Here is a 16,666-nt window from a genome sequence, read left to right on the forward strand (position 1 = left end):
GGCACTCCTTCATGGTATGAGATTGTTGGCAGGCACCCGAGGATTCGGTTAGCCATGGTTTGTGAAAGAAAGGTTGGAAGGAGTGCCACCCAAAAATAAAATAAAATGGGAGCCGCTCTTTGAAGGTTTGTCTGGCAAGGGGGTTAGAGTACCCGCTACCATTCGTTGACAACAACATACACCTCTCAAAACTTTATTTTTATGCTCTCTTTATGTTTTCAAAATCAAAGCTCTAGCACAAATATAGCAATCGATGATTTCCTCTTTGAAGGACCATTCTTTTACTTTCATTGTTGAGTCAGTTCACCTATTTCTCTCTACCTCAAGAAGCAAACACTTGTGTGAACTGTGCATTGATTCCTACATATTTGCATATTGCACTTATTATATTACTCTATGTTGACAATATCCATGAGATATACATGTTACAAGTTGAAAGCAACCGCTGAAACTTAATCTTCTTTTGTGTTGCTTCAATACCTTTACTTTGAATTATTGCTTTATGAGTTAACTCTTATGCAAGACTTATTGATGCTTGTCTTGAAAGTGCTATTCATGAAATGTCTTTGCTATATGATTCACTTGTTTACTCATGTCATATACATTGTTTTGATCGCTGCATTCACTACATATGCTTTACAAATAGTATGATCAAGGTTATGATGGCATGTCACTCCAGAAATTATCTTTGTTATCGTTTTACCTGCTCGGGACGAGCAGAACTAAGCTTGGGGATGCTGATACGTCTCCGACGTATCGATAATTTCTTATGTTCCATGCCACATTATTGATGATATCTACATGTTTTATGCATACTTTATGTCATATTTATGCGTTTTCTGGAACTAACCTATTAACAAGATGCCGAAGTGCGATTCTTGTTTTGCTGTTTTTGGTTTCAGAAATCCTAGTAACGAAATATTCTCGGAATCGGACGAAATCAACGCCCAGGTTCCTATTTTCACCGGAAGCATCCAGAACACACGAGAACCACCAGGGAGGGGGCACAGGCCCACCAAACCCTAGGCCGGCGCGGCCAGGGGGGCCCGCGCCACCCTATGGTGTGGGCACCCCTTCAGCCCTCCTGCGCCGCATCTTCGCCTATTTAAAGCCTCCGTCGCGAAAACCCTGATACGTTCGACGAAACCCATAGAAACCTTCCAGAGCCGCCGCCATCGCGAAGCCAAGATCTGGGGGACAGGAGTCTCTGTTCCGGCACGCCGCCGGGACAGGGAAGTGCCCCCGGAAGGCTCCTCCATCGACACCACCGCCATCTTCATCAACGCTGCTGTCTCCCATGAGGAGGGAGTAGTTCTCCATCGAGGCTCGGGGCTGTACCGGTAGCTATGTGGTTCATCTCTCTCCTATGTACTTCAATACAATAATCTCATGAGCTGCCTTACATGATTGAGATTCATATGATGATGCTTGTAATCTAGATGTCGTTATGCTAGTCAAGTGGGTTTTACTTATGTGATCTCCGGAGACTCCTTGTCCCACGTGTGTAAAGGTGACAGTGTGTGCACCGTGTGGGTCTCTTAGGCTATATTTCACAGAATACTTATTCACTGTTATGAATGGCATAGTGAAGTGCTTATTTATATCCCTTTATGATTGCAATGTGTTTTGTATCATAATTTATCTATGTGCTACTCTAGCAATGTTATTAAAGTAGTTTTATTCCTCCTGCACGGTGTAATGGTGACAGTGTGTGCATCCGTGTTAGTACTTGGCGTAGGCTATGATTATGATCTCTTGTAGATTATGAAGTTAACTATTGCTATGATGGTATTGATGTGATCTATTCCTCCTACATAGTGTGAAGGTGACAGTGTGCATGCTATGTTAGTACTTGGTTTAGTCGTGTTGATCTTTCATGCACTCTAAGGTTATTTAAATATGAACATTGAATTGTGGAGCTTGTTAACTCCGGCATTGAGGGTTCGTGTAATCCTACGCAATGTGTTCATCATCCAACAAAAGAGTGTAGAGTATGCATTTATCTATTCTGTTATGTGATCAAAGTTGAGAGTGTCCACTAGTGAAAGTGTAATCCCTAGGCCTTGTTCCTAAATACTGCTATCGCTGCTTGTTTCTTGTTTCTTTGCGTTACTCGCTTATTCATACCACCTGTATTTCACTATCTCTTCGCCGAACTAGTGCACCTATTAGGTGTGTTGGGGACACAAGAGACTTCTTGCTTTGTGGTTGCAGGGTTGCATGAGAGGGATATCTTTGACCTCTTCCTCCCTGAGTTCGATAAACCTTGGGTGATCCGCTTAAGGGAAAACTTGCTGCTGTTCTACAAACCTCTGCTCTTGGAGGCCCAACACTGTCTACAGGAAAAGGAGGGGGCGTAGACATCAACCCTCAATGCTGGAGTTAACAAGCTCCACAATATTCGATATTCATGTTTAAATAACCTTAGAGTGCATGATATATCAACACAACTAAACCAAGTACTAACATAGCATGCACACTGTCACCATCACACTATGAAGGAGGAATAGATCACATCAATACTATCATAGCAATAATTAACTTCATAATCTACAAGAGATTACAATCATAACCTACGCCAAGTACTACACGATGCACACACTATCACCATTACACCATGGAGGAGGAATATAGTACTTTAATAACATCACTAGAGTAACACATAGATGAACAGTGATACAAAACTCATATGAATCTCAATCATGTAGGGCAGCTCATGAGATCATTGTATTGAAGTACATAGGAGAGAGATTAACCACATAGCTACCGGTACAGCCCTTAACCTCGATGGAGAACTACTCCCTCCTCATGGGAGACAGCATCGGTGATGAAGATGGCGGTGGTGTCGATGGAGGAGCCTTCCGGGGGCACTTCCCCGTCCCGACGGCGTGCCGGAACAGAGAGTCCTGTCCCCCAGATCTTGGCTTCGCGATGGCGGCGGCTCTGGATGGTTTCTCGTACCGTGGCTTTTCTGTATCGAAGATTTAGGTCAGGGACCTTTAAATAGGCGAAGAGGCGGAGTCGGAGGGCTGACGAGGTGGCGACACAATAGGGGGGCGCGGCCCACCCCTTGGCCGCGCCGGGCACACGTGTGGGGCCCACAGGGCCCTCCTCTGGTGGCTCTCAGGTGTTCTGGAAGCTTCGTGTAATTTTAAGATCTTTGGCGTTGATTTCGTCCAATTCCGAGAATATTTCCTTACTAGGATTTCTGAAACCAAAAACAACAGAAAACAGGAACTGGCACTTCGGCATCTCGTCAATAGGTTAGTTCCAGAAAACGCATAAAATCATCATAAAGTGTGAAAAAAACATGTAGGTATTGTCATAAAACAAGCATGGAACATCAGAAATTATAGATACGTTGGAGACGTATCATCGATGCAGTCTGAGCCGTCGAGGACGAGGTGCTGCCCTAGTTTTGCCAGAACTAGGCGCACATCGGGGATGAAGGCATACCCCGATTTTGCCAGAACCGAGTACGCAAGACGAATTCGAGGAAGGCGAGGCGCCGATCCGAGCTTGCCAGGCCCGGGGACGCATCGGGGACGAAGGCACGCAGCGGTGTTGCCAGCACCGTGCATGCGTATGACGGGACCAGTACAAATGGCGCGCCATGTCGGAGTAGACTTAGCAGAGGAAGACTCAACGATGGTTGTCGGAGTAGAGTAACAGATGTCGTAGTCGAGGAAGATGCGAGGACGCTGGCGGCGGAGATGTAGTGGACGAAGACGTAGAAGACGGGCGTTGCGGTGGTCGGCGAGCCCAGCACGACCTAGAGTGGTTGGCGAGCCCAGCGGCGACCTAGGGTGGAGGCGCGGCGGCGGTACACGAGGTTGGCGAGGAAGACTCGGCGGCGTGACGAAGACCATGCGCAGACGGAGGTGACCCGCGCCGAAGGGGCGACGCTGTGGTGGCCTCGAACGTCGATGCGCAGGGGGACGGCGAAGGTAACCGCGTGCAGCGATGCCACGGCCCGAGGGGCCGGCGTAGCTGCAGGGCGCGAGTCGGTGCAGCGGCAGGAGACCACCAGCGACGTACACGCCTCGAAAGGCGCGTCGGAGGCCGGTAGCATGGACCAAAGGCGGCGGCGCTGCGGCCCGAAGGGGCGACGCAGCGGCACCCCGATGCTCGATCGGTGGTAGGCGCGTGCTCAGGGACGTGCTTGGCGTAGACGTGTGCGAGGTCGGTTGATCAGACCGACGGCGGTGGGATACGCGCCATGGCGTGGACGACGCGCAGATCGGAGCCGATGGCGACGTTGTCGATGATGTCCCGGGTGATGACGGTGGAGACGAGCCGGCGATGTAGACCGCGCGAGCGAGACAGCCTGCTGCGTCGCACGTAGGGGCGCCCCGTGTGCAGCACGTCCGGTTGTGCCGTGCGGTTGATGGCCGGTGCAGGTCAATACCGTTGTTGGAGTAGAGGCGCAAGTGGACGACGGCGATGGGCGACTCAATCCGATATATGATCGGTAAACCAAAAAGGAAAAACGTCGGTCGAGCGACCGGCGGAGCAAAAAGAAAACCAATCTACAGATTGGAAAAAAAGACTCGAGGGCAGCGGATCAACGGATCGGCGGACGAACCCTCATATGGGTTGCGCGGCCCCCGGAGTAGGCCATGGAGATTGACCTCCCCGGGGGCGGCGCGGGCGGAAGCGCGTGCGGCAGCTAGGTCAAGGAGCGTGTCGCTCTGATACCATGTAGAAGGATAAAGAGGGAGAAGAGATTGGCGAAATATGATGGATGTTGTATTGAGCCTCTCGGGCGAGTATATATAGTGGTACAAGATTTAGAGGCTAAGATAGCTCTCCTAAAGATATGGTAGGTAGAGATTATAAATCCTAGACTACCTATTATATCTATACTAAATCTATACCTAATAATAAAGGGAGAAGCGTTTCCTTGGTTCGGTCCGCTCCGTTGCGCTTTCGTCCAACCAGCAAGATGTTTTCGTCCGTCTGTGGTGCCCTTCGTCTGGGTAAGACAGAGTCCAGGTCGAATATGATTCCTCAGATGGGCCGAATCAATCGGGAGGCACGTGAGAGGAGCTCGACATGGACACAAATTGACGTAGAGCGGAGGAATTCAATCGATACAAACATGAGGTGGACATCGATAATGATCCAGATCAACACGATTTCGTACATATAAGGAGCCCCTTTACAGTTGATTCTTCAAGGTATGAGGCGAGACCTTATCTCTACGAGGAAGGTCACGATGACGGGGAAAGGCAGCAGTTTCGCCGATGACGACGCTGGTGCCATCATCTATACCCTTTGGGCTGTAACGTGAGCACGAGGGGGCAGAACGTGCGCGATTGGTGTGGGAATAGATGGCGAGGAACCACCGGCGAGAAGCCCGTGCAGGCTGGATCGCGGGAGTGCAGCGCCAATTCAGTAAATTCAGAGCTTAAAAGTCTAGCTTTGCTAGCATTTTCTAGATCGATTTTGGTGTGCTCCAAGCCTCCAAACCGTCGGCACCACGGCGGCGTACCGGCTCCCGGACAACTTCTGGCAAATTTGCAAGAATTCGCTGCGGGACTCCGCTGACGCCTCCTGACCGCATCGGCATGATCCAATCCGCGTCGCAGAGGCCATGCCTAGATCGTTGGGGGCCGGGAGGAGCAGAGCCTCAGCCTGCCGTTGATCCTTTCTTTACAAGGCTGTCGAACCCAACATCAACGGGCACTGGTGGGGACTATGGCCGAGGTCGGCATCACCAATGCAGGAGGCAGGAGCGCAGAACATACAGTCAGATCTGTAGCTACCGTTTCAGAAGAAACATGGGCGCGATGGTGTTGTTCGAACGCCACTGCTGGCAAGCAATTGAATCGTACAAAAAAAAGTGGGCAGATTGCCCTTTGGGCTGTAACGTGAGCACGAGGGGGCAGAACGTGCGCGATTGGTGTGGGAATAGATGGCGAGGAACCACCGGCGAGAAGCCCGTGCAGGCTGGATCGCGGGAGTGCAGCGCCAATTCAGTAAATTCAGAGCTTAAAAGTCTAGCTTTGCTAGCATTTTCTAGATCGATTCTGGTGTGCTCCAAGCCTCCAAACCGTCGGCACCACGGCGGCGTACCGGCTCCCGGACAACTTCTGGCAAATTCGCTGCGGGACTCCGCTGACGCCTCCTGACCGCATCGGCATGATCCAATCCGCGTCGCAGAGGCCATGCCTAGATCGTTGGGGGCCGGGAGGAGCAGAGCCTCAGCCTGCCGTTGATCCTTTCTTTACAAGGCTGTCGAACCCAACATCAACGGGCACTGGTGGGGACTATGGCCGAGGTCGGCATCACCAATGCAGGAGGCAGGAGCGCAGAACATACAGTCAGATCTGTAGCTACCGTTTCAGAAGAAACATGGGCGCGATGGTGTTGTTCGAACGCCACTGCTGGCAAGCAATTGAATCGTACAAAAAAAAGTGGGCAGATTGCCCTTTGGGCTGTAACGTGAGCACGAGGGGGCAGAACGTGCGCGATTGGTGTGGGAATAGATGGCGAGGAACCACCGGCGAGAAGCCCGTGCAGGCTGGATCGCGGGAGTGCAGCGCCAATTCAGTAAATTCAGAGCTTAAAAGTCTAGCTTTGCTAGCATTTTCTAGATCGATTTTGGTGTGCTCCAAGCCTCCAAACCGTCGGCACCACGGCGGCGTACCGGCTCCCGGACAACTTCTGGCAAATTCGCTGCGGGACTCCGCTGACGCCTCCTGACCGCATCGGCATGATCCAATCCGCGTCGCAGAGGCCATGCCTAGATCGTTGGGGGCCGGGAGGAGCAGAGCCTCAGCCTGCCGTTGATCCTTTCTTTACAAGGCTGTCGAACCCAACATCAACGGGCACTGGTGGGGACTATGGCCGAGGTCGGCATCACCAATGCAGGAGGCAGGAGCGCAGAACATAAAGTCAGATCTGTAGCTACCGTTTCAGAAGAAACATGGGCGCGATGGTGTTGTTCGAACGCCACTGCTGGCAAGCGATTGAATCGTACAAAAAAAAAGTGGGCAGATTGCAGACGCGGTCGAGTATGCCGAGAGCCTGAAACGCTCTACATTATCGTGCCTCACGAGCGGCAGCGTTTCAGCCCAGTGGATGCTCCAGGTTTGTACTTTCTAACATACACCGTTTCACTGAAACCTACCGAATTTAAAACAAATAATTTTACTTGATCACTTCTTTACAAGCGCTTTCAGCAACGGGTAACATGATCAATATGACCACAGTAGGAGACTATGTATTTAACTGTGAAAGAGCATTGTTGACTGTAGAAAATATGATTGGGGAAATAACAACAGAAAGAAATCTTTCTTAATGTAGATACCAAGGTTCTTCACCATATTTTTGGAGTATAGTATATGTAATAACTTTTTATTTATTTTTTGCACCTTTCTTTTTACGTGTATTCTTTCAAGGCTGGATTACAGAGTTCATGTTTCAATCAAGTTAAAAGTGACTTCATTTTGTACGAAGATCGATGTATTCAAGCTAACTATACAAAAAACAGATTTCCTTTATGCTTTTTTGTGAAATTGATGAATTTAGGTAGACTACGCATTCCTGCTTTGTTACTTTGCACAGTTTCTTTGAAGGATGTTTGTGGTGATATGCATGATTCTTATTCTAGGTTCGGTTATTTGTATGTATTGGTGAAGCAAATTTTTTTTAAATTTCCAACAGTTAAGGGGACGTGCATACAAGCCAACGAACAACATGTAGCAACACATGGAATTTTTTTCTATAAAATCATAATGTATGCTACGGAGGTGCACTTGCCTGTGGTCAAGATTCAGAAATTGTCAGTTTCCTTTGTGTTAAAAATACTACTGTATGTGATTATATAGGATTATGAATTTCACATAGAGAATTTTAAATGGATGTAGAAAAATGAAATTATTTTTGTTCTCGATATGACCGGTGAGATATTTAAGGATGTAGTATTATGTTTCAGAATGAATCATGAAATTAACGATAAACCGTGAGATAGACCCTTCTCAGTAATGGATATGTGGGTCCCGTGGCGCATATTTTTCCGTCCCGTTGCAACGCACGGGCAACTTTCCTATATATCTCTAACATAAATCTCCCATCCACGTAGAACTAACATTAAGGTGCTACGGACGACGCATAACTTTGTGGCCACTCATATTGAGCAGCACTATCATGTTCATTCATGCTAGTAGTTGAACTAACCCGAACGCTATAATTAATTTTCGAGATCCATGTGCCCGCGCCAATATGAAATCTGTATACTTTGGCCTCGCACCACTGTGTCGACCCCATCCATCGGATCAAAAGCGCCATTTACTTTGACTAATCTAATCCAAACTGGCCTTGCAATAACACGTAGGCCCCACTACGTGGCGTGCTAGAATTGGCTTTCAGCAGTGGATCTTATCCCCTCCGTGGAAGCATGCGGTGACGTGGGCCCCATCCTTAGCGGGCCCGCTGGATCAAACGCGCGCCTTTTTGCCTTTTCTTCTGTGGATCTACGGAAGACTTCGACATTGGCATCACAGGCCGAGCCGAGCCGAGCTTGGCTTGGCTTGGCAGTATGGCTCGTCTGGATCGTGGGTTCGTGGCTATTCGTCAATATAATTCAGCAATCGGCACGTAGAAGTAGTTCAGGAGAAAGTTCAGAAAACGCCACTGCGTGCCTGGCTCCCTGCGTAGTTGATAGGTCACACACTCCGAGGGTTCCGTCTCGGACTGGGCAACGTAACAAACCGTGGACTATGGCGACAGTGCATAGAGCTCATGGACCAACCTATCTATGAAATACATTGAGCATCATCCTTGTGCATGGATCAAAGTTTTTTTTCTCTTCGTACGTGCAGATCGAGTTGTTCATTCTGCATCACACAATAGTAGTAGTATGTATCTATACACTAAAGAATATCTTCGATAGACGTTTGATGTAATTTTTATGGACATGGGTAGTACATAGAGTACATGCCTACATTAGTGTTCATATCACTTTTAGGTTTGGAAACTCAAAATTAAGCTCGATCTCGAGTGCTCTTTATTATTTTTAATTTTTTTTTTTTTTTGAAGTTTTAAGAAGTTCTGAAAAACTTTTGTATGTACTCCAGGATATATTCTATAAGCGTGGAAAAGTTTAATCCAAAATATTTAATGTTTTAGGCTACACACATACTATGACAAAATTGTGGATCTAAGTATAGTGAAAAATTCATATCTTCAGGATTCCAAAATTTGACACATTTTCTACTGTTGTGTAGCCCTGAATACAAACAATCTTTAATTGAGATTTTGCTCTATTAGTTATGGCGTTTTGGATGAAATCGGATTATTTGAATAAAATCTATGTACAATCCTTAATAATTTTTGAATGAGGATATCCGGGTGCTATTTGAATGAGGAAAATATCTAGTGATACCACTCATTACATGATACCATGATACCATTTCACAAAATTTGAATTCTAAGTATCAAAAAATTTCGAAATAAATTTGTGGCGGTTGACAAGATGTGTGTTTGCATTCTCTAAAATTTTCACATCCAAATTTAAAATACACCGAGATAAACAAAAAAGACGAATGCTATGTGAATAGTGCTATTTTATGTTTTTGTCTTTATGTGACACTATTCATGCTTGATTTCTCATTTTTGTTTCTCTTAGGGTATTTTGAACTTGGTTATGAAAGTTACTGGGCACGTAGACATGCATCTTACCGAACACCCAAATTTTGGTTTTAATTTTTTAACATTTAAAATTTAAATTTTGAAGAGTGGTATCATGGTATCAAATAAGGTGTGGTATCACTAGATATGTTCTCATCATATCCAGTGTCAAGTTCAAAATCGGATATCGTTATCCATCAGATTCCTTAAAATTAGATGTGGATTCTCTAAAATGGATCCAAAAAAAATTGGTATGGAAATTATCTTATCCTTTTACACCCCTAAGCTAATACTGACCAAGCGGACACCACACCACATCGAAAATTTGCTACTATTTCTTGTAAAAGTATATTCTTTATTGTTAGCACAACTAAGCCCATTGATTATGTGTGCAACATTTATGTACTACCCTTATTGATTTTGTGTACCTTATTGACCTTTTTTTGTAAGGTTCACACTCTGAAATTGTTTGTCCTAAATGTGACATACACACCTCTTTATCTATATGATGTCCCGCTGTAACATGGGGAGTATCATATAGTCTTAGTTGCATACGTGGCAAACACGATTTTCAGCTAAGCTCGCTGATTCTGTTAATCTATGGGTAGTTGGTTTTGTTTGAAACACAAGTTGAGTGACTATGGGGCTTTTGCCTCACATTTAAGCGATAAAAGAGTAGGAAAATATGTCGACGAAATAACTTTAAAACATTGGGGGGTTGCTAAGGGCCCAGGCATTCTGGTAAGAGTGTGGATTATGCCATCTGGTGATGGAGGCTGAAGCCACCATGAGTGTTGTGGATATGCTTCATGGGTGCTTGCCAATGACGTAGACCAATTCCGGCAAGCTCGGGTGGCCCACAAATGATAAATGGGTATATGGCCCAGTCGGGCAGCCCAGTTGTTGATTGGTCAAGACGGAGAGTCTGGGATCAGAAGCTCTAGCCAGATCCAGCACCATCAGATCAGGTTGGGTTTGTATCGACGTTGGTTTGCTAGCTGAATCTTTACGTGTACGACAAGTTGTACTTATTAGGTCAGTGTGCTAGTAGAGTCTGACCAAGACTAATCCTTGTTAACCCTAGATATTGGCGCTTCTATAAGCCGAATCCCGGGAGTCCTTGAGGTAGAACCAATATTCTCATTGTAACCGCGCACTTGTTTCTTATAGTGAATTCTAGCAGGATGTAGGGTTTCGACACCATTGCTGTCCCGGAAGTTCAGTCTTACGCCCACCTCCTCTCTCTCTCTCTCTCTCTACACGACATGACATACCCTCCACAGCGTACTCGACATCCACACAACGACAGTGAGGGTATTCGTTTGGCAACACACATGGGTCTCCAGAATGTCATCACTGAAACTGATGCACTCGAGGTCGTCAATCTATCGAAGGATCCTAGAGCTAGTACATCTCTAAATACTAGTATTATCCGGGTGGTGATCAAGGAGTTTTGTGGGAGGTTTTGATATTAATCATATTCATGGGCTTGCTAACGAGGCTCAGTCTTGTGTTCATAACACTAGTTATGATAGGCATGTGAGAACCAACCTGAGGTTTGGGTGGTTAGAAGAATGGTTGTATCCCCAGCCCGCTGCAGAGTTCAAACCCCAGGTTTAACATCTGCGTATCTCATAATGGCGAAATATTTTTTCAGTGGGAGGTGACGTTCCCGTCGACGGCGAGGCGCTCGTGGTGACTTCATCATTTTCAATATCCGATCTGTTACCTCAGTCTACCGAAGGTACTCATAGTGATAGGGTGTGTGCGCGCGCGTTTATTGTGTTTCTCAAAAGAAAAGAAAAGTGATGATAGGCATGTGGGTCAACTTAGCTCCTAGCTAGTATCTTGGAAAAAGATTGTAACCATTTTGTTTGATGAATAAAGCTCCATCTGATTTGCAAAAGAAAAAAACTTTCTTTGACACCATAAACGCTATCTGGTTAGTTTGACTCATTATCCATTTTACCGCCAAGATTCCTAAAATAACACCACACTGCCAATTTATCCGCGCCCATACCGGACTGATGATCCTATCCGGTTTCCTAATTTTGGATGCCTACAACTATGTAGGCTACGCTCGACCGCACGAGCCGAGCCGACCGCGGAAGTCGGAGCCCGGAAACAGAATGAGGTAGATCCAGAATTACACGATCCCTCCAAATATCTCGCCTACGTCCCCTCCCCACCCTTCGCCGGAACTCGCCTATAAATCCTCCCCGGCTCCCTCCAACAAAGAAGGAAGGAAGGAAGAAGAAGACACACTGCGCCCGCCACATACACAGACAAGCTTCGATACCAAGGTAATCACCAATCACCCTCGCTCTCATTCGTTCCCCGGCCAAGAACGAACCAGATAAACAGAGGAGGAGAAGCAATCCTTTGATCACAATTTCACAAACGCGTATTCTTTGTGTTACACAGATCGCGTATCTACTCCATGGGACTTCTTGACCAGCTGTGGGACGACACGGTGGCCGGGCCGCGGCCGGACCACGGCCTCGGCAAGCTCCGCAAGTACGCCTCTTTCTCCCCGTCCTCCACCACTGCGGCGTCGGGCGCCACGGCGTCGGCCGACGTGGCGGCGGCGCCGGCGGTGACGCGGAGCATCACCATCCTCCGCCCGCCGGCCCTGTCCGTGACGTCGCCGCGCAGCGAGTCCGGCTCCGCGCCGTCGTCCCCGGCCAGCGTCCCGGACTCCCCCTTCGGCGGCACAGGTGCCTAGCCTTAATTTGCCCCTAACTTAGCCTCCATTGTTTTCTTGCCTGTAGATTAGCAGTGCGATGCGTGATGTGCATGGCATGATAATATAACATCGATGCACTGTTGTAACTGCAGCCACGACACCCAGGGGAGAGGGCTGGAGCAAGTTCCGCCGGAAAGGCAGGATGGCCGCCGACGGCACGGACGTCGCCAGCAGCCTCGGCACGCCGCGAAGCCCCACGGTCTACGACTGGTACGTTCCCCTGAGCAGTAGCTACTCTGGAGTACCGTACCTCACGGATAACTAGATGATCCAACCAACACTCCGCTAGCAGAGTCTCCGATCTGATTCTTGACGATGTATCGATCTCGGCAGGGTGGTGATCAGCTCGCTCGACCGCTAACTGAACCGAAGCAGCTCCACCGAGACGGGAACTGCACGTACACGCGCGCAACGAGAGACGCAGCCGCAAGATCTGGAAGTTGGACGGAACACAGGAACCTCGTTCTCTCTTTACAGCTTTGTCCCAGTACGTATATATGTATGTACATGGTCACTTATGTACTTCCGTTGTAAACCGCTACGCGAGAAGGCCGCTGGTTTTGTAGCAAATGATGCGCCGCCGTGTAGATCGACGAAGAGTTCGTAGTAGGCAACCGGAGACGATGACGGCCTGAAGCGGATGAGACCGATGTAAGTTGTGATGTGTACTGTGGGTGTAATCTTACCTGGTAGGCTAGTAGCGAGAGGGGATGGAGCTGGCTGATGGTGAAGACCTGTAGCAGGCTAGCAGCCCGGCTCTCCTCTGCTTTCTGTATAAGGCGGACAGCACCATATGTCCTGCTAATGCATGCAGTGTAAAATACTTCTGCAATAATGCATCGCTAAATAAGTACTGTCTTCTGAATCTCTTGTGAGATACTGCTTTGATTACTGTTAGCTACTATCGGCTTGTAACTGTTCTGAATTTCCAATGCCTTATCAGTTACTATCGGCTAACTGTGTTCTGAATCTCCCGCCATACAGTGGGGACTGTTATTGCTGTTTTTTAGTCTGTGCCGCAGAGATCTGAGAATGGCACCAATTGGGCATCCGCGATGGCATGCTGGCCGGCATCGTTGACTGCCATGCCTGCCATGCCGGTGAAGGACGCTTTGGCAGGATGGTGCTCCGGGTGAAAACCCTGCCCGACTCGGTTGGTGCCGGCGATGACGACGTCCCGGGGCGCTGTTCTGCTTCTTGAAGGCATCGTCGTGGTGCTCTTACCTCTCCTGCCTTGAAGGCTTCATGCTCTCCGGGCGAAAACCAAGCTTTGGCCTCGGCCGGTGCGGGTGACGGCGACGGTCTCGTCGCTTCCCTTCTTGGAGGCGTCGTCTTGGAGAGCCTGACCTTCTCTCGGCGGTGGTGGTTTTGCTTGTTGTGCTATGTTGCCATGTCGGACGGCAGTGGCGGCGCTACGGGTGGGCCATACTGGACCGTGGCCCACCCTTCTCTCTGGCATTCCTTCACTATTTGGCACGAATTCGGCTAATAATAGCATATATCTCATTTTCGGCCCATTCTTTGCAGTACTGTATTGAACTGGCCTAGTCTTCTATGCGGCCCATGCTCCACCACTGCCGGACGGGTTGGAGGATGTCGAGGCGGCGGCCCCGGAAGGCGGTGCGGCAACATCTCTATGGTGCGGGGATGCGGCTTGCCACGACTTGGGTGGCGACCCTGGCCGTGTGGGCGGCAGGGCAGCCGGCTCGATCGGGCGCGTCCTAGTGGGTACGGTCGGACGTTATGTCGGGGCGGCGGCCCCGGATGAGTTGGTGTGATGACCGTGGTCTGCGGTCGTTTGCCCTGGGCAGCTTGGGTTGCGGGTGGACGGTTCGTGCGGCGTTGCAGCTCGAGAGCGAGCGGTGGTACGTCGGGGCGGCGGCCCCGGAAGGTGGTGGTCTTGGTGGATGCGCAGGGCGTGACGGAGCAGCGGTATGTCGGAGCGGCGGCTCTGAACTTTCGTCATCTTGACAGTGTTGAGGACATCGACTTTGTGTCGCGAGGGCAACAAGGTCGTTTTGGCACATTTCTCTGAGCGGTTCGTCTTCTTCAGCTATGTTGGAGTGTCCCATGTCTGCTCCTCCCTTAGTAGGCACGGCGTCTTCTCTCCGGCTTGGTTGGATGGCAAGCTAGTCTTCGCGAGTGTGGCGCCTGCTTGTATCAGTAGTGGGTTTGAGTGAGTTTACCTTTATGGCGTGGAGAGTGGGGGCTTGGCCCTGCGGTGTCTTGTTGTATGGTTTTCGCCCGATTTTCTCCTAAAAACTGTGCACTTTCTGCTTAATTAATCGGTGAGGCAAAGCTTTTGCCTCCATTTAAAAAAAAGAAAAAGAAAGAATGGCACCAATAATTTGCTCGCTCGATCAGATTCCCGGTCAGACCGATGTGAAGGTTATCTGAAAATTCAATATTGTCACTGTGCCTAGTCTTCTCTGGACGGTTAAGGTCAAGAGGATAGGGGCTGTTGATGTTTGACAGATCACAACTGCCGATATCGACGCCAGCCACAGCACACCCCATCTGAACCAGATCCTCTGACTTTGCCTCCCTGGGACCCGCCTGTCAGTGACCCAAAGTCAGGAAAGTTAGGGGGAGGCAAAGTCAGGGGATCCCGTTCCCACCCCATCCAGTCATTCTCAATGCTGGGATATTTATCGCCCGTCGCCGCCACTCCGGCAAACATTTCGCAGGAAAACAACAGGGGTAGGTGCTCCACGACCGCGAGTTCTGACGCTGCCGTTGGCAATTGGCATAGCTCGATTCGCTATAGCACCGCGGGCCATCTCTGTTTAATCACTGCATGCGCATCCCGCCGATTGGATCGGCACGGAGCTCGGAGCACACACCCCGGCGCGCTCGCCGTGGCGACGGCAGTGGTGCCGGCATGGCCGCGTGCAAACAAATGGTGTGGAGCCGGAGGACGCCGTGCTGTCCGTGCACGGCTATCGTGTGCTGCGCCGGCGGCTCAACGGCGCGCCACCTGCCCGCGTTTCTCGAACCTGTCTCCTCGCCTACGATCACGTCGTGTCCGCCCCCGGTTTAGCCTCTGGGCCCCGGCAGCGTCGTCTCCGTGCTGCCGGCATGTGAGGGGCAGGAGATAGGGCCATCTGTTCCGGTGATTATATTACTATACTCAGAAAATGGAGCGATCGTGGTTGGATTCGGTGCTGCTCGAAAAAGCATCTCCCCCGGCTCCAAACAATGCAAAAACGTTGGATTGATTGTTTAGGACTCCTTTGATTTATAAGATAAGAAAATCACAGAAATAAGAAAATCATATAATTGAGATATCAATATATCATGGTTAGCTGAATTTTATAGGAAAAATGAGTTGTGTTTGATTGTGCCAAATAAAATTTACCATGAGGTATTAGCTGATGTTTTATTCTATAGGATTTGCACTATAAAATTTCTATAGAATTAGTATCTGTAAGATATGTTTCTATGAATCAAACAACTAGTATAGGAAAAATTCATATAGAATCTAAATTCTACATAATTACTACGAATACTATGAATCAAACAATCCCTTCGAAAATATCGTCGGCATGGTGTCACGGTTAGAGTGTCCTTTCCCGCTGCGCCTCCTAAACGCAATTTCAAAGCCAAAAAAAATCAAATGTAAAAAATTGTATCCGGCGCAATTCTGATAGAGCTTCTATGTGTACGTGGATGAGCATGTCATGCTATATTTGGAGCACGCCCATTCCGAAGCGGCCTTTGAAGTTGAAACACACAGCTAGAGAAGGTTAAATCTCTTTAAATCACGCTTTATGAAACACAACCGAAAAAACAACATCTAGTGAGTTCTCTTCTCCAGAGAGAAACAACAGTTAGTCAATATACCCCGTTGCGCAGTACGAAATGTAGGAAATCTGAAAAGAAGCAACAATTTCATGATGCATAGAGGGTTCTGGTTGAATCTATGCGGGAAATTTCCTCACTTGCGGGTTTTCAGTTTTCACCAGGTATGCGCGCTCTTATTTTCTACAGAAATTACCGCTTTTCTTCCGTTCAAGCTGGCCGTGTGAAGTTCCTACTACATTAATCTTCGGATCTCGAAATCATCAAGTTGGGGATGTAGCTCATATGGTAGAGCGCTCGCTTCGCATGCGAGAGGCACGGGGTTCGATTCCCCGCATCTCCATTTTTTCTCATTTTTAGTGTTTTCTTGCTCGGTTTATCACTAACTTTTCGTCAGTTCCGTTCGTCAGAGCGCCCTATTTCCAGGTTCAGTTTCAGGAACCAGCGCGCCTTCAGAGTTTTGGGCCGATAAGGCAAAGAGAA

The 16,666-nt window shown here is 48.5% G+C and overlaps 1 protein-coding gene and 1 non-coding gene across 2 annotated transcripts; both read left to right on the top strand.

Annotated features, from left to right (window-relative positions):
• The first annotated feature begins 11,781 nt into the window (after positions 1–11,781).
• On the top strand, positions 11,782–13,247 carry LOC127301447 (dormancy-associated protein homolog 3). Its single transcript, XM_051331693.2, has 4 exons — positions 11,782–11,939; positions 12,061–12,353; positions 12,475–12,592; positions 12,716–13,247. The coding sequence occupies exons 2-4, from the start codon at positions 12,077–12,079 to the stop codon at positions 12,741–12,743; spliced, it is 423 nt and encodes a 140-aa protein (XP_051187653.1). The 5' UTR covers positions 11,782–11,939; positions 12,061–12,076; the 3' UTR covers positions 12,744–13,247.
• A 3,206-nt stretch (positions 13,248–16,453) lies between these two features.
• Positions 16,454–16,526, top strand: TRNAA-CGC (transfer RNA alanine (anticodon CGC)). The gene has a single exon. It is a non-coding gene; the product is annotated as a tRNA-Ala (tRNA).
• Positions 16,527–16,666: the final 140 nt, after the last annotated feature.

This window comes from Lolium perenne, chromosome 5 (genome assembly GCF_019359855.2).
Source record: "Lolium perenne isolate Kyuss_39 chromosome 5, Kyuss_2.0, whole genome shotgun sequence".
NCBI lineage: Eukaryota > Viridiplantae > Streptophyta > Magnoliopsida > Poales > Poaceae > Lolium > Lolium perenne.